The following is a 27381-nucleotide window of genomic DNA, read 5'->3' as shown; positions in this document are numbered from 1 at the left end:
CAGTTGATTTTGCTAGATATGATTGGATGGGGAACTATCCATCAGAGCAGGGCAGTATCCAGCTTACATGGCAGACACGACAAGTGAGTAGGTCTGAGGAATTTGGGAGTTTAAAAAACAGTTTTTCGTTGATTGTGTTATATCTTTAGGAAAATTGCATATCATTTCTTTGAAATCGCTGTGCATAAGTATTGTTTGTGTGAAAGAAAGATGAAATAGACAAAATGTTGTTACTTGTACGGAAAAGTTTGAACTTTCAATCAGTTTTAAACTTGTGTTTAAGATCAGTTCATATGCATGGCAGTGTTAACACTACTATACGTTAGTTAGTGTAAAGTAGTTTTTTTTATGTTAGTAAACATAGGTATAATGTGGAGGTATGCATCATCACAACGTTATAATTATAATTATAAATTACAAAAATTACACTTACTCTTAGTTACTAGTACTTAATAGTAATAGTACTAGTAGTAGTCAGGTAGTAGTACTAGTACTACATTGTACACAGCAAGTGGGCTCTGTAGGCCTAAATGTTTACAGTATGCGTGTAAATATGATCATAAATGAAAGATTGCATGCATAATACAATCTCAGGACTCAATCTAATAGTCTAATCTTGATGTTGCTTGCATGGTTGGAGAATCATTATGTCAATTCTATTTTTGAATTTCTGGATTAGTCATTAGTAATAGTATTGGTTGTTGTAGCCTAAGTGTAGGGCATTGTAAGGTTAATGCTGGATGATATTGGTATCAAAAGGGTGTGTGAAACCGGCTAGAATTTGTAAAGGGGACAGTTATGTCATGGAAAAGCACTTTGACTAAGGCCAAATATAGAAACAAGGTATGCGAATAATGCGAATTTCAAACAACATGTTATTTCAACGACCTACACGCACATGTTGTATGTTTGTGTAGTATGATTACATGCATGCATTCCATAATATGGTCAGGCAGGTGATGTGATGATTGCATGTGCACAAAGGTGTTGTGTAAAGTATGTCTGACACCCGGGTGTTTTGATGTCATTAGTGCGCAGTTTTGTTGCATACACTTTGCTCAGATAGTCTTATTTGATATTTAATTAGCAAAGTGAATAAAAGTTAGGGTTATGAAATGAACCCTTTAAAATAAGAAATAGAACAGAAATAGAATTGTGTTGGCAATGCCATTTTGAGTGGGAAATACTTTGGTCAAGCATATTGATGTCATTACATGTCAATAAGTATATTTGGGCTGTAGTGAAAGTTCAACACACTACATTGAAAGCGTGCTTAACCAGGTGGTCTTTTTCCTACTTATTTGAAGGATTCAATGATAACCGTTGGACAACGCTACAATACAAGTCATGAGACTTGCCAACAATACAGTTAACAATTATACAATTGGTTCTGTATATGGAATGTATTACTGGTAATACTTGCTGTAAACAATTGGAGAAATTAAAAATGTGTATGGTGTGACCAATGAATATTATAATGTAGGCTGGGTTATGTGGCTAATATATTGATTGCTGAACATAAAAGTTTTACATGCTGTGGCTAATATTCCAACTGGGTTAGATAATTGAAAGGTACATAGTTTTGTTCAACCTTAATGTTGAACAGTGTGTGTGTGATTTTGAATATTTAATTTGTGTGATGTAGTGAAAGTCATGACAGTACACAAACTGCATGAAACATACTGAATACTGATCATCAATTTGCTGAACTTATTGAGTGTTTTATGGCACAAATAGAATTAGCAAATAAAAGTGTGGTCATGGACAAATAATCAGTACCTTATGTTATTTGTTATATTTTGTTTTCAGGACAAAATGCCGAAGTATCAAGTCGCTAAGAGGGAGAAGGGTGCTATGCGGTTCCTGACACTGACTGGGGAGAGAAAGCGGGATAGACGAGCTGTGGTTTCCTCCGACAGATGTGTGTTTTTTTCTGACTTTACTGTTTCTTCTGTGAATTCTGCTGTCTTTCACTCTGACATGACTCAAGTGTCTATGCTTGAGGACGTCCCTGAGAAACTTGCAGATGTGCAAGCTATCAGGGACAGCAATGATATGTATGAAGAGCATAAGAAGCATAAATTACTTGGCAATAAGAAGCATAAATTACTTGGAAATGAGAAGCATAAATTACTTGGTAATAAGAAGCATAAATTACTTGGCAATAAGAAGCACAACATATTTGGCAATAAGAAGGTGAAACAAAGTGATGTGAAGCTGGAAAATGTCCACCATGAGAAGCTTGGAAGTAACAGCGATGAGAAGTCTGGAAGTCACATCCATGGTGAGAGTCTTAGCCATTATGAGTATGAAGGTCACTGCCATGAGAAGACTGAAAGTCACAGCCATAAAGGTGAGAGTCACAGTCGTTGTGAGTATGAAGGTCACTGCCATGACAAGTCTGAAAGTCACAGCAATGAGAAAGGTGAGAGTCAAAGCCATGACAAGTCTGAAAATCACAGCATTGAAAGCATTGAGAAGCCTGAGAATCCCAGCCATGAGAATGATGACAGTCATAGCCTTGAGAAGCTTGAGAGTCGCAGACATGAGAACGGTAAAATTAAAAGTTATGAGAAGCCTAAGAGTCACAGCTATAATGACAAGACTGTGAATGCAAGCCATGAGAACGGTAAGATGGAAAGTAGCAATCATGATAAGATTGAAAACGATGAGATGCTTGAGAAGAATAAGGACAATTTTCAGCTAAAAGGGCCAAAGAAATGTTGCAAAAAGTGTAAAAGCCATAAAAGAAGTGATAACAAGCAGAAAACGAACAGTCCATGTGAGATTCACAAATCTAGCCCTGAGAAACATAAGAGACGAAGTAGTACAAATGAGTACCAAATGAAGAGACGTGGAGGTCATTGCATTTATGAGAAGGTTGGTAACCATCATGTGTATACAAAAAGTATGAGTAAGACGAGTGTCTTGTTTGTAGTACCAGTGAAGCAGAGGTGTCCCCGTTCATTGAAAAGGAAAGTAGTTGAAATATGTTCATGTAAGAAGAGCCATAAACGTCTGAGAAAGAATAGAAAGATACCAACAATTGGATACACAGTGCCGAGCCACACAAGAGTGACCAAAAAGTCCAAAAAACGCATGATGTATAATTATCGCAAAAATGGTAAATCTGTAGAAGTTCGTATAAAAAAGGAGGATAGACATACACATGAACAGTTGAGGAAAACCATATTTGGTCATACAAGCAGAACTATCAACAAAATAATTCATGCAGATCAAGACAAGAGAACCAAAAAAGTGACAAATGTAATGAAAGGCAAGATTCGGTCAAAAGCTGGTAAGAAGAGAAAGACTTGTGAATCTAAAAAACAAGAAGTTCAGGATGTCAAAGTTGTAGACCATGGCAATTTATCTATCTGTTGGCTTTGTGATAGAATTGATAAATGTGGCACAAGGAAGATGCAATGTGATAAATGTTGTGTGTGGTTTCACACTAGTTGTTAAGGTTTATTTGATATGGAGAAACATTTGATTTGTAAGACATTCACTTGGGTTTGCCGTAAATGTGGACATGGAAATTACAGTGACACTTTATGTCATAATTTTGGTATACCTACAGATGAGAATGTTTTTGACTTGGCATGCAGTGGAATGGACCAGTGTTATTCTGACGGGTTTATAGATCAAATGGATGCAAAGGACACAAGAATACAAAGCTCATCGATAGTGGAACACAGGTATGTTGAACTAAATGGTAGAAAGCAGTCATTGAGAAAACAATCTGGTGGTTATAACTTAAGAAAGAAAAAAACAAATCCAACTTCCCCCTATAAGCCAAGTGTAAGTGGAAAATTGAATAATAAAGACGATACCCATGACCGAACACAGTCTGAAGTGTTGCCCAAAAGGGTTACAAGATCTCAAAGTTCTAGATCCTCGATGTTTATTAATGAGACTGCAAAAGCAAAGACACAGAGTAGTAGCAGAAATGCTTGTAAAACTACATATGAAAAAGAACTACCTGAATGTGACTTAGATGTTATTAAAGTTGGGATGAAGGAATCTGTAAAGCAGAAGGAAACCATGAATCGTAGAGAAGGATACAAAAATAAAACAGTATTTCTTACACACACGTTGAAGAGAAAGGCTGATTCAAATACAAACAATGAGAGCAACAAAATGTCATTCAAAGATGCATGTGATGACCAGTTGAAACCTGCCAAAATGAAATGTACAACTGTGGATAGTAGCCATAAAGTTAATGATCAAACATTGGTTGTGCAAGGCAGTTGTCATCAAGGTGATGTTAGATTTGGAAGGAATAGTGGTAAGCAGTGTGTGGCAATGAGCCTTAGTGCTATTATGAAGAGTCGAACAAAGTGTTCGAAATATTGGCAAATGGATGAAATGGACAATGTGCTGAACACTGGTAATGAGTTGTACGGATTTTTACAGAGAAGTTCAACCATGAGTAATGAGTATCTGCTTGTTAGTGAATTACCAACCGAATTAAACGTGTATGAAAAAAAACTTCAGTATGAACTATGGGGAACCTGTGACTGGAACGCTTAATGAAAATGATCCAAGTTTAGGAGAGTATGGCATGATTTCACTTAGAAATGCTGTAGAACAAACTATTCAGATATACCAAGCATGTTTTATATGTTTTCATGGAAGCACCTTTGCAGTGATTGCTGAAGATGGTATTTATCATGTGTTTGATTCTCACTCTAGAAATGTCCATGGCAGTCAAGTTGAAGATGGGACAAGCATTATGATGCTAGCAGTTTCATTATCACCGGCGACTTTAACATTCATGTTGATGACGTCCACAACACCAATGCAAACCAGTTTAAGCATCTACTTCAAGCTTTTGGTCTTACCCAGCATATCAAGGAGCCAACTCATCGTCTCGGTCATTGCTTGGATCTTGTCATAACTCGTGAAATCTCCCCACCAATTGCCTCAAACTTTATTATTCTACCTGGATTATCTGACCATTATGCAGTCATGTGTAACTTGAGTCTGTGCAAGCCCAAAGTCCCAACCGTCACTATAAAGAGCCGACAATGGAAACATGTGAATTCTCCCGAAGTGTTCCACGACATAGGCACTCATTTAGCAAATCTAGAAGTTGATCATGACTGCTTGGATTCCTATGTCAGCCAATATGAGAGTACCGTCAGTGACATCTTGGATAAATACGCACCTTGGAAAACGAGATCAGTCAAGGTCCGAACTGAAGTCTCCTGGTTCAATGATGATATTCGTACAGCGAGAAAGATCTGTCGTCAACTGGAGCGGAAGTGGCGGAAAAATGGCAAATTGGCAACACAACGACAAGAATATCGCAACCAATGTAAAGTAGTTAGGAATTTGATCAACCAGGCAAAGATCATCCATTATGCATCTCAAGTACAAGAATCCTCAGGAGATCAAAAGAAGCTCTTCAAGATAATTGGTAAGTTGTTGCTCAAACCCAAAACCCCTGTCCTTCCATCCACCTACAATAACCAGGACTTAGCAAACGAGTTCCAGAAATTCTTTGTCACCAAGATTTCAGACATCCGCTCATCATTTTCATCAGTCCCTTACAACGTGCCGCAGACATTGCCACATCTTCAACCAGAGTGTAGACTATCTGTGTTTGAGCCTGCCACTGTTGCTGAGATTCAAAGGGTTATTATGAAATCTCCTTCAAAATCCTGTGAGCTGGATCCAGTATCAACATCCATGATAAAGCAAAACATTGATATATTTGTACCCTACATCACTAAGCTTGTAAACGAATCTCTCAGTTCCGGTTGTTTCCCCGATAGCCTCAAAGTTTCCTACATCAGGCCGCTCATCAAGAAACCAAACCTGGACAAGGAGATATTTAAAAACTACAGACCGGTTGCAAACTTAAAATATCTTGGGAAAAGTCATCGAACGAGTAGTGTCATCACGTATTTCTGATCACATTCATACTTTCAACCTGTCCGACGTGTTCCAGTCAGCATACAAGCCTTTCCATGGGACCGAGGCTGCACTAGTCCGTGTGAGCAACGATATTCTCTCTTCTATGGACAATGGTAACCTTACAGCACTAGTCCTGCTAGACCTGAGTGCTGCTTTTGACACTGTTGATCATAACATCCTTCTCTCTCGGCTCCAGAATCACCTTGGCATAGAGGACACAGCCCTAGCATGGTGCAAATCGTATCTCCACAATAGAACTCAGCATGTATGTATTGGCACTGCGATATCCGACCCTGTTGTTTTGAACTACTCTGTGCCACAGGGGTCGGTACTCGGCCCGCAGTGGTTTACGCTGTACACTTTACCGATTCGTGACATCATCCTCAAATTTTACCTGAATTACCATGTGTACGCAGACGACACTCAGCTATACATCACGTTTAAATCTTCTCAAGAAAACGCCAATGCATCTATTGCAAGACTTGAGAAATGCATCCAAGAGATTCGACGTTGGACACAACAAAACTTCCTGAAGTTAAATGATGATAAGACAGAGTTCCTTTTATTTGGGTCACGTCAACAGTTAACTAAGGTTTCAGTGCCATACATCTCCATCGGTGATGCTCGGATAGCTCCCTCGCTAAAAGCTCGGAACTTGGGGGTTATTTTTGATTCATCGATGACACTTCAGCCACACATCAACAATATTGTTCGTTTATCATCATATCACATCAGGAATATAGGTAAGATTCGCAAGTACTTGGATAAAAGTGCCACTGAAAAGGTCATTCACGCATTTGTTACTTCTCGTCTTGACAACGGCAATGCTCTTCTATACAGTCTACCTAACAACCAGATTTCCCGACTTCAACGGCTCCAAAATACTGCTGCCCGCATTGTGACACTGTCTAGAAAATCCTGTTCTATCACCCCCATTCTGAAACAACTACACTGGCTCCCTATCTCTCAACGAATCATCTTCAAGCTGATGCTCATTGTCCACAAAGCTCTAAATGGCAAGGCTCCCCACTATATTTCTGAACTGCTTCAAGTTTACACTCCATCAAGGAATCTTCGATCAAGTTCCATGCTTCTCCTCATTGAACCCAAGTCTCGACACTCATGGGGTGACAGGTCTTTTTCTTCAGCCGCGCCACGCATCTGGAACTCTCTACCACTTAATCTTCGATCTTGTGTTTGTACCGCAAAATTCAAGTCTCTTCTCAAAACTTATCTTATGTCACAGGTTTTCAATGACTAATTTTGTTGTGTCTGTTTTTCTTTGTGTTTTGTTTTTGTTTTTGTTTTGGTTTTACTGCGCCTTGAACACCCAGCAGGGTGGATATGTGCGCATTACAAGTCTTATTATTATTATTATTATTAAGGTGTTTACAGGTATTGTCTCAATTTAGCTCAATCAATGAATCTATCTGTAACTGAACAGTTTGAAATAACTGGTGTTAATCTTTGCATAAGTGACAATGCTCTTAAAGGTAAACAGGAACATATGCAAGCCAACCTAACTTGTACTGATAGTGTAGTTGATGATTGTAAGGACCGTAGTACAGATATGTTGCAAGATGATGTAGTGGATTTGACTCTTGAGGATGATGACCAATCACAAAGCTCTTCTACTTGTGGATATTGAAATAGTGTAGACGATGGGAGTAACGATTCTGATAATGGTAGTGTGAATTATAACAATTTGAACAGTCATTATATACAAGGTGATGTGCTACATGCAGATACTGGCATGGGTTCTGAAAGTCTTGATATTGAAATTATTGGCCAATCTCGACCAAATGTAATGACATTTTCTCCACTGACATTTGAGGTTCGACAAAGTTTGTGTGATAAGTTTGAAATTGAAAAATCACATTTGAAGTCTTTTTTTGTCTCTGAAGAATGTGCAGTAATTGGGAAGCCTAATCATGTGGAGAAGATTAGAGGTGATGGGAATTGTTTTTTCCGAGCGATTTCTTATGCTCTATCGGGATCTGAAAACAGTCATATGAAGTTGAGGGTTGCTACTGTTGATCACTTGTTGACTAACCAAGGTAAATTTCAATGTGTTTTGAGAGATGGATTTGTTAGCCTGGAAGACTATGTAATGACACAAAGGATGTATGATGGTGGATCATGGGCAACAGAGCTTGAAATATTGGCAATGGTTGATATGTTGCAAGTTGACATATATGTACATTTGATGACGTGAATAATTGGTATAGATTTTCAGCAAATTATTTTGACAACAACCGTCCAAGTGTAGGCATGGCAATTGACTTGTATCATAGAGGAAGAGTTCATTATGATGTTGTTTTGTCAGTTGCTGAGATAACTCTGCAATTATCTGATGTGATAGGAAAACCAAAAACATCTTCAAAGCAGTCAGTGCAGTGTGATTTAGACATGGGATTTCAACATAATGATAGTCAGGATACTGTTGTAAACAAAGTAACACCAAAAACTGTAGTTAACAAAGTGACAGCAAAAACTGTTGTGAAAAAAATGACAGCAAAAACTGTGAAACCGAAAGGGAAGAAGCGTGTAAATTTGAAGTTAAAGCAAAAATTGGCGAAGGAAAAAGCTAGAGAAAAATACAAAATGAAACACAGTAATGATGAATATAAGCAAAAAAAAGCAAAGTACAATAAGAATTATTACAATAAAAATGCTGAAATTATAAAACAAAAGGTGAAATACAATTACCAGGAGAGTTCATGTGTTAAATCTGGAAGACTCAGTTCTGTAAAAGCAATATATCAGAAATGCAAGGATGAAATAGCTGCAAGTAAGAAAAAGATGTACCAAGACAATCCTGCATACAGAGACAGTGTGAAGATCAATAGTAACAAGAAGTACGATGAAAATGCTCAATTTAGAGAAATGCTGATAAGTGATGGAAAATCAAAATATGCAAACAATGCTAGATATAGAGAAAACTTAATAACGAAGGGCAAATCTAAATATTGCAACAATGTTAGTTATAGAGAGAGTTTAATTTATAAGGGCAAATCTAAATATAGTAACAATGTTAGTTATAGAGAGAGTTTAATTAATAAGGGCAAATCTAAATATTGCAACAACGCTACATATAGAGAGAGTTTAATTTATAAGGGCAAATCTAAATATTGCAACAACGCTACATATAGAGAGAGTTTAATTTATAAGGGCAAATCTAAATATAGTAACAATGCTACATATAGAGAGAGTTTAATTAATAAGGGTAAATCTAAATATTGCAAAAACGCTACATATAGAGAGAATTTAATTAATAAAGGCAAATCTAAATATTGCAAAAACGCTACATATAGAGAGAATTTAATTAATAAAGGCAAATCTAAATATTGCAACAATGTTAGTTATAGAGAGAGTTTAATTGATAAGAGCAAATTTAAGTATTGCAACAATGCTACATATAGAGAGAGTTTAATTGATAAGGGTAAATCTAAATATAGTAACAATGCTAGATTCAGGGAAAGTCTACTCAAATACAATAAAGCTAAATATCAGAATAAACTATACAAAAGTGCACTTATTCAGAGTATTAAAAAAAAGTATCACTTAAATTGTTCTTACAAGAAACATTTAATCCAGTATGGAAAGCAAAAATATCACACAAATAAAGCTTACAAGGAAAATATGATAAATAACAATCGCAAGCGTGCCTTGAATAGAAAGGAAAAGACAGTCAGTATTAGTCATGTGACAAAGATGTTCAGGAAAGAAATTTCACAAGGACCTGAATATGTTTGCGCAGTTTGTTTGAAACTTCTCTTTCGGAAACAGGTTCTGAAATGTAAACAAGCTAAATACAGAGACTGTAGTTTTTTATCTGCAAATTATGTCCATACTTGTCAAAATTGTCCGCCAAGTTGTCCTGTGATAAAGTCTAGCAGATCATGCTTGTGGATATGCTTCACATGTCATAGGAAACTACTCAACAATGACTTTCCAGCAGAGGCATATGTTAATAATTTAACACTCACAGATATTCCACAGCAGTAAGATTGTTTAAATGGTTTAGAAAGACATTTGATTGCAATAAATATTCCATTCATCAGAATGATAGCATTACCTAAAGGAGGGCAACATGGTTGCAGAGGCCCAGTTGTTTGCGTGCCATCCAATGTAACAGAAACTGTAAAGTCATTACCAAGAAGTGTAAATGATGATCAGATGATTAGAGTCAAATTGAAGAGGAAGCTGACTTACCGTGGACATTATCAGTATGAGTTTGTCAATAAGAAAAATGTGGAGAATGCATTGCATTACCTAAAACATAACAATGTGTGGTATCGAGATATTGAAATTAACACTGATTGGGAAGATCCATTATTAGAGGATGATGCAGTAAGTGCAGATAGTGATGAAGGAGTAGTTGATAAAAATGACAGTGATAATGAAACTGATGAGGATCGCTTGCGTGGAATTCCACTTGATACATGTTTACAGCCAGCAGATATAGGTCAGGAAATCCTGGATCATTATTTTGATGATATTCTTTGTGTTGCACCATGTGAAGGAAATAATCCAGTCAGAGTTTTAATGGAAGAGGGCAATGAAGCCAAATGCTTTCCAACATTATTTTCTCAAGGAACTCCCATATTTAGTGATAAACGTGATGTGAAGCTAACTCTGTGTAGATATCTGCATAACAGACTGATGAATGCTGATAATAGGTTTGCAAAAAACACTCAGTACATTTTCTATGCACAATATTTGTTGGAAATTCAAAAAGTGATGTCATGTGTTTCTATTGCATTGCGTAAAAACTCTGACAGAATGTACAATGATGAGAGAGTAGAAGCAAGAATGATAAATGACAAGGAACAATTGAGGGATATTCTAAAATCTGATAGTGGATACAAGTTTCTTAAACCAGTCGGAGGAACACCTCCATATTGGCAAGCAACACAAAAAGATGTTTTAGCTATGATTAGACAGTTAGGAATTCCTACTTGGTTTTGCTCATTCTCAGCAGCAGATATGAGATGGCCTGAAGTTATCAACACAATACTGAGACAGCAAGGTGACTTAAGAGAGGTAAATGATTTAGACTGGAATGAGAAATGCAATGTATTGAGAAGTAATCCTGTTACTGCAGCTAGAATGTTTGACAAGCGATTTCGTACCTTTTTAAAAGATGTCATTATGTCGAAGGCTAAACCTATTGGAAAAGTGAAGGATTATTTTTACAGAGTTGAATTTCAACAGAGAGGATCTCCTCATACACATTGTTTATTTTGGATTGATAATGCACCAAGATTAGGACATGATCAGGACAAGGATGTTGTTTCATTTATTGATAGATATGTCAGTTGTGAGTTGCCATCTGAGGAAGATGATAATGAACTTTTTGAGATTATTAGTCGAGTACAGCTTCATAGTCGCAAGCATTCAAAATCATGTAAGAAAAAAGGTACTGAGTGCAGGTTTAATTTCCCTAGACCACCATCTAAACAGACATTTATTGCACAACCACAGCCAACAGATGATGAAACAGAGAATGATGAAAATGATGATAAAGAAAGTGATGATGCCAAAAAATTATTTAAGTTACTCTGGGTTGCAATAAAAGATGAAGAAAACCAACACATGACAACTACTGAATTGTTTGAGCATATTGGTATTACACAACAGGAATTTGAGAAAGCCAACAGTGTGTTAAGCAAGAAGACCACTATTGTAATGAAGAGAAAACCACAGGATGTTTGGGTCAATTTGTACAATCCTCATTTGATAAGATGTTGGAATGCAAACATGGATATTCAGTTTATATGTGATGTGTATGCTTGTGTGGCGTACATAGTATCGTATATGGCTAAAGCTGAACGTGAAATGGGTGTCTTGTTGTCACATGCTCAGAGTGAGGCACAGAAAGGTAATTTAGATGCAAAACAGAGTATGAAGAAACTTGGTTCTGTGTATCTGCATAATCGTGAGGTATCGGCACAAGAAGCAGTGTATCGGGTCTGTGGTTTGAGATTAAAAGAAGGATCTAGAGAAGTACAGTTTATACCTGTTGGTGAGAATCCTGTCAGAATGAGTTTACCGATAAGTATGATTAAAAGTAAATGTGATGGGGATGATGATATATGGATGACGAGTAGAATTGATCGGTACCTTGCAAGGCCAGATACTTAAGAATTTGAGTCAATGTGCTTGGGAAAATTCTGTTCAGAATATAGAGTAATATATGCAGGCAGCAACAATACCAAAGGAGAAAGTAAAAGGAAACGATCGCCAGTTCATACATTAAAGAATGATTTAGGTTATATTCAGAAAAGAAGTCGAACTGATCCAGCTGTCATTAGATACCCTAGATTTTCAGTTGTCAAGTGTCCAGAGAAATACTATCAGAGTATCCTTCAATTATTTCTTCCATATCGTGTTGATGCACAACTGAAGCCGCCAAAGTATGATTTGTATGAAGACTTTTACATGAATGGGTTTGTTCAATTGAATAATGAGCTGCAGTCTGTCAAGTGCATTGTTGAAAAGAATCGATTTCTGTACGAGTCTAATGTTCAGGCACTGGATGAAGCAAAAGAATTTCTTGAGAAATTTGGTCCACAAGAAGATGCATGGGCTCAGATTTGTCCTGAAACGGAACAAGAGAGACTTGAATGCCAAAAGGAACGTCCTGAACTAGTGAATGATTCTGAAGATGAATGTGAAATTCCTGATTTGAAATCTGACAGTAATAAAAAAGTATTGAGCAACATCGAGTCATATTCAGATAGAATATCCAAGCATGAAGCAGTTGCATTGTTGAGGTCATTGAATGTAAAACAGAAACAAGTTTTCTATAAAATCAGACAATGGTGTTTGGACAAGACAATTGGGAAACATATAAAGCCATTTAATGTTTTTGTCACTGGTGGTGCTGGGACAGGAAAGAGTCATTTGATCAAAGCAATTTATTATGAAGCAACAAGACTGTTTGCTAGAATGATGGAAAATCCTGATGATGTATCTGTATTGCTTACAGCTCCTACTGGTGTCGCAGCTTTCAATATTAATGGTGCCACTATTCACAATGCATTCTCAATACCTGTAAATGCTAAATTGCCATACCAGCCACTCGGTGAAGATAAAATCAGTACGCTTCGGACTAAATATCAACAGTTATACATTTTGATTATAGATGAAATTTCAATGGTAGACCAAAAGTTGTTATGCTACATTCATGGACGTTTACGTCAGATAAAACAAACAAGAGACTATAGTGCATTTGGTAATGTCAGTATAATAGCTGTTGGAGATTTCTATCAGTTGCCTCCAGTTAAAGGAAAATCTCTGTACCAAAGCACTGTTCAATGTGATTTGTGGAATGATAATTTCCTGAAAGTAGAACTGATTGAGATAATGAGGCAAAGAGAAGATGTGAAGTTTGCTGAAGTACTGAACAGGTTGCGTGTAAGAAAGAAACAGTGCAAGTTAATGCAGGATGACATGACAATGTTGCAATCACGTGAAACTGGTGAAGATTGGAGTGATGCTTTACATATTTACCCTTGTAATAAGCAAGTTGATGAATATAATTTGAAAACCCTGTTTGCAAAGTGTGTAGACTGTGTGTGTATTTTGGCCAGGGATTTGAAGAAAGATGAAAGAAGTGGTAACATGAAGCGTGCTGAAATTAAAGGAAAGAAATCCTCATTATCTAAATCATTATGGCTAGGTATCGGTGCTAGGGTAATGTTAATGAGAAATATTGACACCAGTGACGGCTTAGTGAATGGCGCAGTGGGGACTGTTCATCAAATAATTACATTAGCAGCTCAATCGTCACCAAGTCGTATTGAAATTGATTTTGATAACAAATCTATTGGGTCTAAGTTGAAAAGTCAGTCTACAAATAATCCAGATGTGCAAGTTGTACCTGTTGAAATGGTAGAAGAATGTGTTACTAACCAGTATGTGCGACATCAGTTTCCTCTCAAGTTGGCATGGGCTTGTACAGTTCACAAGGTTCAAGGACTCAGTACAGACAGAGCAGTTATTTCTCTTGATCGTATATTTGCTGCAGGACAAGCATATGTTGCTTTGAGTAGAGTCACTTCACTTAATGGACTTGTGATAGAAGGATTCAATGAGAAATATATTTATTGCAATGGAGAAGTGACGGATGCACTGAGTAAGATGGCTTCATTTATTGAAGAAAATAACGACAAGAGCAATAATGATCTTGCAGAAGATGATAGTGACAGTACAACCATTATGATGCATAATATTCAAGGATTACAAGTTCATCAAATGGACTTCACATGTAATAATGATATGATGTCATCTGACTTCATTTGTCTGACTGAAACATGGATTGACAGAGAGCTATGTAATAATCTGGATTTGATTGACTTCCAATGGTATCACCAACAAAGATGTAATTCATATGACGGTTCTAGTGCACTTACCCAGATGTTAAAGGAACAGAGTCATGGTGGTGTTGCTGTTTGTGCCAGAAAAGACCGAGTGTTTTCTAGATTGAATATTCCAATAACAAATCTTGAATATATTGCATTTCAGATCATTTCAGAAGTTTCTGTAACTATTGTTGTTATCTATCGACCACCATCTTACGTAATGAAAGATTTTATTGTAGTTCTGAAACTGTTGCTTGATGAAGTACACAGAGTATCCAACAAATGTATTATTATGGGTGATTTCAATGAAGACATTTTTAAACAATCTTGTTGTGTTGAGAAATTGATGCAAGAACATGGTTATAAGCAGTGTGTTACTGAAGCCACTACTGAGAGAGGAACACTAATTGATCATGTTTACATCAAAAACATGGATTCTATTCAAACGCATGTAGTTCCAACATATTACAGCTATCATGAATCAATTGCAATTAAGTTTTAGATGAAACTAAATGGTTATATTATTAGGGCACTTTTAAATTCAGTTCAATAAGATGTGTATTTGATTCCAATACTACCATGTGAGATTTTATCAGTACATAGAAAAGGATAGTGTACATGGGATATAAAATAAAAATAGTTGTAGACACCATGTTTGGATTGAACATGGGAACATTATCGCAATATTAAACATTTTCCTATGACACTGTACAGTGTAAGTGCAGTCATACAAGTATGTCTTGAAGTGAAATTTGTCACTAAACTAATGCAATAAAAGTAAATAAGTTTTTAACAATTTTGTAGGCAGCTTTTAGTTTTTCAGTTTACATACATACACCAATTCTATATTTCATACACATTAGTTTGCCGTTTTGCTAGTAGTTAATATTAGTTGTGAACTGATAAACAAGGTATTGAACACATTGCCAAGCATGGACAATATTGACAACATTTTAAAAGCAGTGGACATTATTGGTAATTACTCAAAACAATTCTTAGCATAAAACCTTATTTGGTAACAAGCCATGGAGAGGTGTTGTTGGTATACAACATGGTGCGAAACGACTCTCTCTAAAGTAACGCAGGTTTTTTTATCAAGAAGTAACTTTCCACGAATTTGATTTTGGGAGTTTAGAATTAGAATTTGAGGTCTTGTTACCAAGCATCTAAAAGCACAGCTTCATGGGACAAGGGTGGTTTATTTTCAAAGACCAATTAAGCTCAAATTTTCACAGGTTTGTTATAATATGTTGAGATACTCAAAGTGAGAAGACTGCTCTTTCACAATTACATGTACATGTGCCAGTAGTGCCAGTGTCTTTGAAATTGTGAACATACATTAACAGAGTATACAAACAACTTTGTGATGTACAAAGTACACATGGTGTAACTTTGGCCATGGTTGCATACATATGTATGTGCAAAATAATACATTAATTGTAGTATGTTTATGGTATATATAATAGAGTGAGATGGTTCATTCATCAGGAATTATATGTGTAGGCAACAAATGACACGTTGGTGACTTTTTTTCTTTTTCTTAGCGGTGACATAGAATTTGTACAATAGCAGCAAGTGAATGGAGGTGATTAACTCCCTGCTTACCAACCAGTTGTACAGGTAAGATATCTGAAAGATTTGTGTTGTTTGCTGGTTGTGTTAACTGACATTGTCAGGCTACAAAAAGGTGCTGTTGCACACTAACACCAATACATTGTAAAAGCACTGTAATGTGCAGTGCCTGTGAGTGAGCCTCGTGGATAAAAAGTCCACAGGCTCATCATATATGTGGAAGTCATAATCGTGACTCCCACAAAATACAATAGATGTGGCTAACACAGGTCATTAGACTTGCCGGTGATAGCAGGTAAGTTTCAATTTGTAGTGAGAAGAACCTGATACACCTTTATGTTTATTTGTGTTTGGTCCTCAGTCTACCAAGCATGGCTGGGTAGTTGTTGATAGGTGACTACTTGAATGATAATTTTAAAGTCACAGGTTATCACTCAAACAGAACCTGATTAAAATAACAGACATGTGTTAAAGAAACTTGCTTTTCAGCACCATGTCTTTGCTTGGTCAAATAATGCATTGTAACATAATTACAGAGCAGTGGTTTACGTTACTTGCACTATTTATAACTTTTACAAAACAAGGTTTTACATGATTGTCAGTATTCAAAAACAAGTTATTATGCCCAATTCACAATTACAAAAAAGCCTGCTGCTAGTTCCACACTCTCTAAATGTGGCTGATTCTTGCACACAAAAGTTAAGTATGTTATGGAATCAGGTAATAAAATATATGTGTGTTGTTTGGTTTTTGTTGATGATATAGGTAACACATGAAGTACCTGACTGTACCATCAACTGCTAACAAATGCAATGGAACTAAACAACATCTGACTGCTTGTCAACTGTATTGACTGTCACAACACTGTCTGCTGTTAATGTTGCTTCTAACTGATGGTGCACATGTACATCAAAACTGATCTAGGACTATACAAGGGATTGTAGCTGGTCACCTTCCTGGCTGTCACTTATCATCTGCATTGACTGTATTCATCTGTGTGACTGTCTTCCATTTGAAGAAGCTGAGAGCACAAACAACTATTGTGTTATAAACTGATGGACTTAGTTTGCTCTCACCTGCTGCTCATCATCTGCATTACATGTATTGTTACTGTCATCTATTCCACCTTTGGATGGAGCTGACAGCAAACTCAACTATGGTGCTACAAGCTGATGGAGCAACTCTACCTCACTAGCTATTTGTAATCTGCACTGACTGTGTTCATTCTGTGTGACAATTGGTTGCAGCTGATGATGTATGACGGTTGTATCTATATGTACCATAAACTATGCACAACCATTTATATAGCTACATGTAGTTATCTGCTTACCATGTGTATGTGGTGAACTACATGTATGCGGTGGACTGTCTATGGACAAGTGTTTTCAAGAAGACAACTTTGCTGCTCATCAGGAGGTCATCACTTCCATTGACTGAACCGTTATCAACCAGTCAAAGAGGTAAAACCACTACAGTAATAATTTGTTATTATCATATATCTCAAATAGACAAATTTCAGTTGAACACTGAAGGCAATGTGTAATAAGCACTATTTAATGTGTGTTTATTTTTACATGTTTTCTTTTCAAGAAAAGAATGATGTACATTGTGAAATGCATTTGTACGAGTCACATCATAAAATTAGTACATTGCCATTTCATCAGTAAAGAATTATTGCAACTAATTTGCAGCACCCTTTTTACCCTTACATTACATGATGGTACATGAAATGTATTTAGATCAACGTAAAATAACCTCAATCCATGTACATGTAAGCGTACCTCTACACAGTTCTCTTTGTTGCAGTCAGTGTATATGCATGGTAAAAATTAATTATCCTATGAGATACTAAGAGGGTGTACAATTGATAGATTTGTATCTACATGTGTATGCTTCAACTTGTATTTGTCAATTGATACATTGTTAGCTCACTAACTAATTGTGCTCTATCTTTGTTTTTTCTTTTCTTTTTAGGAAATCAAATAGGGGTCGTCCCTCAGACTGTGTCAATCAGAGTTGTCAGCAAAGAACATTCCAGACAGGATTAGTGACTGATTGATGTTCCCTCATGACTTTATAAGATCACCTACTCCCTGCTGACATGAACGTGACTGATACACAATATTGAGTTTTAGTTTACCTAAAATGCTATTTTTTTGCAACGAGGGCTTTATTTTTGACAAAAATACACTCGCCAGATAACATGACAATGATAAAGTTCTATGTATTAATACATCTTGACCCATTCAATGTAAGAGAACAGACATTTGTGAGTGCTAATTTTGATCTGCCACAACCTTTGCTGTACACTTTTTGAGTAATGTATTTTAAAAAAAGTTTTTCTACTTAAAAATTGATAAAACCTCATTTTTGAGAAAGCTTTGTGCTATGAATTTACCTCACATGAAATGAATAAAGGTTCACAACTATATCTTCGTCCTTTGGAAAAGACATACAGCTGTAAAAAAATGTTTTTCTGCTTAAAAATTGATAAAACCTCATTTTTGAGAAAGCTTTGTGCTATGAATTTACCTCACATGAAATGAATAAAGGTTCACAACTATTTCTTCGTCCTTTGGAAAAGACATACAGCTGTAAGTGCAGTATCTTGCCACAGACTTTGCTGTACACTACTTGGGAAATGTATTTTTAAAAAAAGGGTGTTTCTGCTTGGAATTTGATAAAGTCCCTTCTTTTGAGAAAGTACATGTATCTTGCATTGACCTACCTTACATCAAATTAGCAAAGCTTTATGACTCTAGTTTTTCAGAATGTTTAGATAAAAAAAAACACTTGATATAAATATTGTCAACAATCAAAAGATTATACGAAATAAAAAGAAAAGAATAAACAAAATCTGTTGACTTCAATGACTTTTTGCCTCTACTTTAGACTTCATTGGTAACTGCTTCGACTTTGATATCGGTTTAATAACTATAAACTGAAACAAACACTTCACTTGATATATCAACAGAAGTATGATTAGCTTCTAAGTTCATTTTATCCAAATGAGAACATTATTATTTAGTTGGAGAGAAGAATGGCACTATGAAGTTGTTCGACAAAATTGCTTAAATAAAGTTTTAGTAGGGGTAAGTTATGTACCCAGTCTTGCCAAAAATAAAAAGAAACATACCAGTGGCTAAAAAGCGTAGAGCAAGGCACTATGCTAAAAAGTTATACTGTTGTTAACAATAAAAACAATAGAAAAATAACTAACAAAGGTGGTCGTTGAAAAAACACAAACACCCCTATGCTGAAAGCAGGTATGTCTAATCATGTGTAATTCCAATAATATTATGGGTCTATCCACAAACCTCCTTTTTGCCAATGGAGGAACCTTTTTTAAATGTCACTACACAAAAAAACACCAATCCACGAGAGGGCGCTATTCAATGAAGGCGTCGATGTGCTTTGGCTTTGTTGGTTCATTTCAGCCACGAAAGCGCTATTTATGAAGGTTTCAATGTGCATTGTTTTGTTTCGCCAATACAATCTAAAGAAAAGAATTTGGATTATACCATGATTATACCAAGTTCAGTTAACAATGACTTACATGTGCAAAAAAGGATACAGGTGCAAAAAAGGAAAAAAAAAATCATAACATTTGTTGAAAGCAGTTTGCCCAATCATGTGTAGTTCCAAAAATATTATGGGTCTATCCAAAAACCTCCTTTTTACTAATGGAGGAACGTATTTATTGCACCATAACCTTCAATCCCTGAAAGTTTCATTGCAATTGCTGATTGGGAACTATGCAAAAAATTGCGAGTACTGAAACAGACATAATTGCAACCGGAAGTAGAGGTCATGTGACGTCACGCACACGAAACAAAGTGAAGACCTAATTAATCCCTACCACTTCCCGCAAACAGAAACCTACGGTCTCGTTTGGCTGATTTGATATAGATTTTCAAACATTTAACATAACACCTTTTAAGATAGGATCATTATTGCACCATAACCTTCAATCCCTGAAAGTTTCATTGCAATTGCTCTTTGGGAACTATGCAAAAAATTGCGAGTACTAAAACAGACATAATTGCATTTGTGCACAAATGCAGAGCTGTTTCGTTAATAAAATTTTCAATTTTTTCCTCTTAATTTGAAATTCTCTTCATTTGTGTAAAATGCAAAGCTGTTTCGTTAAGAATTTTAATTTTTTTCCGCTTAATTTGATATTCTCTTTGCATCAAAGTAGTTATGACCAATCCAGCCTATTTAAAAAAAATAATTTGGATTATACCATAATGACCAATCCAGCCTATTTAAAAAAAATAATTTGGATTATACCATAATGACCAATCCAGCCTGTTTAAAAAAATAATTTGGATTATACCATGTTCGGATAGCATTTTATGACTTAAAGGTGCAAAAATGGAAAAATCATAAAAATTCATGTGATGACGTCATCATGACGTCATTTCACATTTGTAAAGAACTTGTCAATATCCAACAACTTACCAAGTTTCAACATGATTGCATAATCACTTAGGGAGTTATATTAGTTCAAAAAGCGCACCTTTAAGGCCGCGTCACGTGACCCCCGATGACGTCATTGATCTGAAACTTCACACATATGATGGCTGCCTGATAGTTAATGTGTGTGTAAAATTTGAAGTGATTACAAAAAACTTCACCACACACATCTTCAAAAAGTCCATTTTGACGAGTTTTCAACCTGCCGCTAGAGGGCGCTGTTGCAATTTGTGACGTCATCAATAATTTTTTTGAACTGCCCACCCTTGCTAGACACTTACGTCCTCGGAAAGCAACTTCATAACTTTTACCACTTTTGAGTTACAGGGCACTTCCGTTTTTTGCCCGTTTCAACCGGAAGTAGAGGTCATGTGAGGTCACGCACACAAAACAAAATGAAGACCTAATTTATCCCTACCACATCCCGCAAACAGAAACCTACGGTCTCGTTTGGCTGATTTGATAGAGATTTTCAAACATTTAACATAAAACACCTTTAAGATGACGTCACGTGACCATTGATGACGTCATCATGACATCCTTGCTTTAGGATCATTATTGCACCATAACCTTCAATCCCTGAAAGTTTCATTGCAATTGCTCTTTGGGAACTATGCAAAAAATTGCGAGTACTGAAACAGACAAATAAAAAAAAAAATAATAAATTAAAGGTGCAAAAATAAAAAAAATCATAAAAAATCATTTGATGACGTCATCATGACGTCATTTCACATTTGTAAAGAACTTGTCAATATCCAACAACTTACAAAGTTTCAACATGATCGCATAATCACTTAGGGAGTTATATTAGTTCAAAAAGTGCACCTTTAAGGCCGCGTCACGTGACCCCCGATGACGTCATTGATCTGAAACTTCACACATATGATGGCTGCCTGACAGTTAACGTGTGTGTAAAATTTGAAGTGATTACAAAAAACTTCACCACACACATCTTCAAAAAGTCCATTTTGACGAATTTTCAACCTGCCGCTAGAGGGCGCTGTTGCAATTTGTGACGTCATCAATATTTTTTTTGAACTGCCCACCCTTGCTAGACACTTACGTCCTTGGAAAGCAACTTCATAACTTTTACCACTTTTGAGTTACAGGGCACTTCCGTTTTTTGCCCGTTTCAACCGTAAGTAGAGGTCATGTGAGGTCACGCACACAAAACAAAATGAAGACCTAATTTATCCCTACCACATCCCGCAAACAGAAACCTACGGTCTCGTTTGGCTGATTTGATATAGATTTTCAAACATTTAACATAAAACACCTTTAAGATGACGTCACGTGACCAGTGATGACGTCATCATGACATCCTTGCTTTAGGATCATTATTGCACCATAACCTTCAATCCCTGAAAGTTTCATTGCAATTGCTCTTTGGGAACTATGCAAAAAATTGCGAGTACTGAATCAGACAAATAAAAAAAAAAACAATAATAAAAAAAACTTTAACAAAAACAAGAGCTGTTTCGCTGCGCTTCGCTACGAAACAGCTAATAAACTAGACATAATTGCATTTGTGCACAAATGCAGAGCTGTTTCGTTAATGACATTTTAAATTTTGTCAACTGAATTTGAAATTAATTATTCATTTTTTTGCAGCAGTCATGACCAATCCAGGCTATTTAAAACAATAATTTGGATTATACCATGTTCGGATAGCAATTTATGTGTTAAAGGTACAAAAATAGAAAAAAATCATAAAAAATCTTGTGATGACGTCAACATGACGTCATTTCACAATTCACGAGAACCTGCCAATATCTAAAAATCTACAAAGTTTCAACAAAATGGCGTCATTACTTAGAGAGTTATACAACTTCAAAAAGTGCCCCTTTAAGGCCGCGTCACGTGATCCCCGATGACGTCATTGATCTGAAACTTCACACATATGATGGCTGCCTGACAGTTAATGTGTGTGTAAAATTTGAAGTGATTACAAAAAACTTCACCACACACATCTTCAAAAAGTCCATTTTGACGAGTTTTCAACCTACCGCTAGAGGGCGCTGTTGCAATTTGTGACGTCATCAATATTTTTTTTGAACTGCCCACCTTTGCTAGACACTTACGTCTTTGGAAAGCAACTTCATAACTTTTACCACTTTTGAGTTACAGGGCACTTCCGTTTTTTGCCCGTTTCAACCGGAAGTAGAGGTCATGTGAGGTCACGCACACGAAACAAAATGAAGACCTAATTTATCCCTACTACATTCCGCAAACAGAAACCTACTGTCTCGTTTGGCTGATTTGATATAGATTTTCAAACATTTAACATAAAACACCTTTAAGATGACGTCACGTGACCAGTGATGACGTCATCATGACATCCTTGCTTTAGGATCATTATTGCACCATAACCTTCAATCCCTGAAAGTTTCATTGCAATTGCTTTTTTGGGAACTATGCAAAAAATTGCGAGTACCGAAACAGACAAATAAAAAAAAAGTTAAAGGTGCAAAAATAAAAAAAAATTATAAAAAATAATGTGATGACGTCATCATGACGTCATGTCACATTTCACAAGAACTTGTCAATATCCAACAACCTACCAAGTTTCAACATGATCGCATCCAATCCTGTCCACATCTCCTCAGGATTCTTATTGCCTCCGTAGAAAGTTAGAAAAAGCATTACAAAAATAATTTTGCATAATTATTATTAAAATGGATTTTTTTTTTTCTGAACTGAATAATTAGAAAAATTCTGCAAAAAAAACCCACAGGGACTGCATTCACTGAGCCACGATTGAAGCGGATCGAAGTTGACGGATTTGCAGTCATCTGAGAATTGCTCCCCGCTGCTGCATATTATTATTATGTTTTGTTGCAATTTGATGAAATTGAAAGTGCGCCCTCTGGCGAAGCGCGATGGTCTTGGGCTTCCGCTCTCGTACACACGGACCACGTCGTGTGTAATATTCACCGTGCTACAACTATTTCCTCCACCAACCTCGTTTATACGTGTGGGCAGCAAGCGATCGAGCAAGGCATGCTGGGAAAAAATGGTGGCCGAGATCGATCACCACTGGGATCGAAGTTGTTCGTCCACGCATCAACCGAATAGTCTGGTCCCGTGGAAGATTTGCAACAAGTTTCTAATGAGAAAGCGTCCATCATCTTTAGCTTTTATGAACCAGAAAAATTTCTACGAAGTTATGGTAGGCGTACGGGACGATTTTATGTGAAATAATTGAGATATTTACTTGTTTGTGAGAAGTTTGGGTAGATTGTTTGTTTTGATTGTTTAATTCTGAATTATGCACTTGCTTTTTGTCTATATGGTATTCCATTATTAAGGTGATAGGTAGGCTTACGATACGAATCATCGTGAATGACAAAAAATAAATAGGCTAATGTAATGACTATTGTAATTGTATCGTGTCGTATGTAATTGCAATAATGTATTGTACATGTACATGTATTGTTGTAGCACGTAGTACGAAACAGGACACTTCGTACTTATGCCACTACTCGGTACCCTGGGCCCTTTCCCTTTGTACTTTCTTACAAGACACTTCGTACTTTTTTATCAAGACACTTGGTAAATCGTTGTACTAAATCGGTATCTAAATTTATGAGCAGATTGTTATGAAATCTAACTAAACTTAAAAGCAAAGCAAATCAAACCATTATTACCATGTTATTATTATTTTGTGGCACTATTACTAAGGTCGTATGTAAGGAGCTATTTTGACGATTTTGTGATTATTTGACTTTAAAATTAAAAAAAACTTAACAAATACGAGTGGAAGATGCATCCTTCAAATTGATTATTTTTATTTTGTATCTCAACAAACATAAACTTATTATTAAGGAATACATATTTTGAATGAAGGTACGAAGTGACTCAGTCACCTGATGGTCAGTTTGTACCCTGCCCACGGTACGAAGTGAGCAATTTGGTACGGTACGAAGTGAGCAATTTGGTTACGGTATGAAGTGTTCAGGGTACGAAGTGTCCGACATCCAACATTCACGCAGGTTTTCATTTTGTTTACGTAGCAACCGTTTCTCTTTGCATGATTTTGAGATTTGCGCAGTGTAGCTCTAGCGCAAACTTTGAACACAGGCATCTTTGTTGTTCAGTTTTTATTCATGCATTTTGACATTCACATTAAATTGATGATCGAAATAATCGAGTAGCCATTTTGAAGATTGCGTGAATGTTTGATTTTCAAATATTTTTAAACAATATATATGGGCGGAACATGTTGGCGGACATTCTTGACACAAAATTAATTTGACATGAAATAATAAGGACTTTCACATAATTATATAAAAATAACAACTCATGAAGTAGTATTATCTTAACGAACATTAACATACAATAGTCAATACACATTATTTTATTGTTGAAGGTACGAAGTTACTCAGTTGACGGTGCTGACAGTACAAAGTGACCAATTTGGTTACAGTATTGTAAGTGCGAAGTGTCCATGGTATGAAATGGCAAGGGAACAAAGTGTCTGACATCCTTTTTATGAGGTGGCAAGTTTCAGTTGGCTAAATGCTGGTATTGTTCGAATTCACCGTTGATCCAATTGTGCTACCAATGTGATGTGGCAACTTGAGATGGGTATAGAAAAACACATCTTCATAGTAAAGACAGTGAAGCCTTGTACTGATGGAACACAATTGGCTGTATTTTAGATAAATAATTTGTTTAACTCAAAATGAAGCCCTTTTAATAATGTTGATTGTTGGGCTTATTTTAATAATTATGTTGGGTTACTAAAATATTCACATTTTAAGTTGCTGCTGTGAAAAAGTATTTCCATGAGATCATTAAGATGAGATTAGAATTGAATTTTGCACAAACATTTTATTTTTTCTTCTGGGGGGGGGGTTGTGGTTTACATTCAAAGCTGAAAGTGGTTTAAAATGGCATTTGAAGTATGTGTAAAGTAATGAAGTTATTTATTGGCAAAACATTCACAAGTACACACATCAAGTCTGCAAGTATATTAAAAATTGAAGTCAAACAACTAAGGGATGTTTCGGAGAGCATATAGGTTAGAAAAATAACTGTCCAATGCATGTTGTAGTTGAGATAAGAACAACAATAAATTTAGAAATGATGGGTTTAGCAATAGAAGTACACTGACTATTGGAAAAGTTATATTAATTAGGTTTAATTTATAAATGTTTGTAGTTGTAGACTTCTTGGGCATTGAACTAATTTAGAAAAACTGCACCCCAATTTGACGTCTAATTCTAGCCTGGGTCAACCGGAAGGGGGACCATATCTCAAGAAATAAACAATAAATTTTCAAACTTGGACATTGGAGATAAGCCTTGTGTAACCGTGACCCCATGTTGACCTGTACTTCCGGGTCAACCGGAAGTTGGACCATATACAACTGATCTTCAAATTTTCTTCAGATTTAAACAACCGATCTTCAGGAAGTTGGACCATATATGTCAAGTGTTATATAACTGATCTTCACATTTTCTTCAGATTTAAACAACCAATCTTCAAACCTGGACATTGGATATTATTCTTATGTAACCGTGACCCCATGTTGACCTCTTTTTCCGGGTCAACCGGAAGTGGGACCATATCTAAAGTGTTATACAACCGATTTTCAATTTTTTAATAAACTTTGAATACCCGTCACTTAAAGTTGACCCGTTCTTTCAGGTCAACCGGAAGTGGGACCATATCTCATGAACTACAAAACCGATTTCTCAAGTACTCTACAACCAATTTTCAAACTGTTTTTCAGTTATAGACTCCTTGGTTGTTGAAGCACATAATCGAAGCAAAACAACATGGAACAGCTTTGTGTTTGTTCACAAACTCCTAATGTCTAGTTTGTGTTTTATTGTTCCGGAACGAAATGGGGGTGTATGCTGACTACATGTACATGCAATTGATTTGATATAGTCATTATAATTTTAAACATCGTCGATAATTTGTTTCAACAGAAGATGCCAAGCTACCAGAGCCAGATAGGAGCTGAAAATGCAGCGCAGATGAAGAAGAAGGCTGCTGATAGATGTACGTCTCCCCTGTGTGTCCATGTAATGTCTCATTTCACTCCTTCATTCATCTCCTCCCATTTATGTGTCATTTCACCTCCCTCTCATGCTGTGTTGGGGTTTTGTGCGTCTCCCCAATGCAGTAAGAAACCGCAAAGAAAAGATGTATCTGTTAAGAGGTTGGCACCTCCTCGAGACAGTATGATGCAAAGAAAAGGTGTACATGTTGAGAGGTTGGCACCTCCTCGATACATGGAAGTTGAAGCTTTACAAAAAGGTGTACATGTTGAGAGGTTGGCACCTCCTCGATACATGGAAGTTGATGCTTTACAAAAAGGTGTACATGTTGAGAGGTTGGCACCTCCTCGATGCATGGAAGTTGAAGCTTTACAAAAAGGTGTGCATGTTGAGAGGTTGGCACCTCCTCGATACATGGAAGTTCAAGTTGTACAAAAAGGTGTGCATGTTGAGAGGTTGGCACCTCCTCGATGCATGGAAGTTCAAGCTATGAGAAGTGCCACAAAAACAAGCAATGATAAAAGCAATATGATTGAAAGCCATGATAACAATATGATTGAAAGCCATGACAACAATGTGATTGAAAGCCATGATAACAATGTGATTGAAAGCATTGAGAAGCCTGAGAATCCCAGCCATGAGAATGATGACAGTCATAGCCTTGAGAATCTTGAGAGTCACAGACATGAGAACGGTAAGATTAAAAGTTATGAGAAGCCTAAGAGTCACAGCTATAATGACAAGACTGAGAATGCAAGCCATGAGAACGGTAAGATGGAAAGTAGCAGTTATGATAAGATTGAAAACGATGAGATGCTTGAGAAGAATAAGGACAATTTTCAGCTGAAAGGGCCAGAGAAAAGTTGCAAAAAGTGTAAAAGCCATAAAAGAAGTGATAACAAGCAGAAAAAGAACAGTCCATGTGAGATTCACAAATCTAGCCCTCAGAAACGTAAGAGACGAAGTAGTACAAGTGAGTACCAAATGAAGAGACGTGGAGGTCATTGCATTTATGAGAAGGTTGGTAA

At 36.4% G+C, this 27381-nt stretch overlaps 1 protein-coding gene and 1 long non-coding RNA gene across 4 annotated transcripts; both read left to right on the top strand.

Annotated features, from left to right (window-relative positions):
- The first annotated feature begins 1328 nt into the window (after positions 1-1328).
- LOC117299455 lies at positions 1329-4739 on the top strand. 2 transcript variants are annotated; one of them, XM_033782992.1, is made up of 3 exons: positions 1329-1412; positions 1810-3698; positions 4696-4739. In XM_033782992.1, the coding sequence occupies exon 2, from the start codon at positions 1816-1818 to the stop codon at positions 3463-3465; it is 1650 nt and encodes a 549-aa protein (XP_033638883.1). In that variant the 5' UTR covers positions 1329-1412; positions 1810-1815; the 3' UTR covers positions 3466-3698; positions 4696-4739. The 2 variants fall into 2 exon arrangements, with proteins under 2 accessions (XP_033638883.1, XP_033638882.1); XM_033782991.1 differs by lacking the exon at positions 1329-1412 and having other exon boundaries at positions 1521-3698.
- Positions 4740-15833: 11094 nt separating this feature from the next.
- LOC117299401 lies at positions 15834-18060 on the top strand. 2 transcript variants are annotated; one of them, XR_004520068.1, is made up of 3 exons: positions 15834-15911; positions 16629-17323; positions 17838-18060. It is a non-coding gene; the product is annotated as an uncharacterized LOC117299401 (long non-coding RNA). The 2 variants fall into 2 exon arrangements; XR_004520069.1 differs by lacking the exon at positions 15834-15911 and adding an exon at positions 16045-16158.
- Positions 18061-27381: the final 9321 nt, after the last annotated feature.

Source organism: Asterias rubens, chromosome 14, assembly GCF_902459465.1.
Source record: "Asterias rubens chromosome 14, eAstRub1.3, whole genome shotgun sequence".
In the NCBI taxonomy this organism is placed as follows: Eukaryota; Metazoa; Echinodermata; class Asteroidea; order Forcipulatida; family Asteriidae; genus Asterias; species Asterias rubens.
Note: the sequence above shows the minus strand (reverse complement) of the source record. Positions and strands in the feature narration are given on the sequence as shown.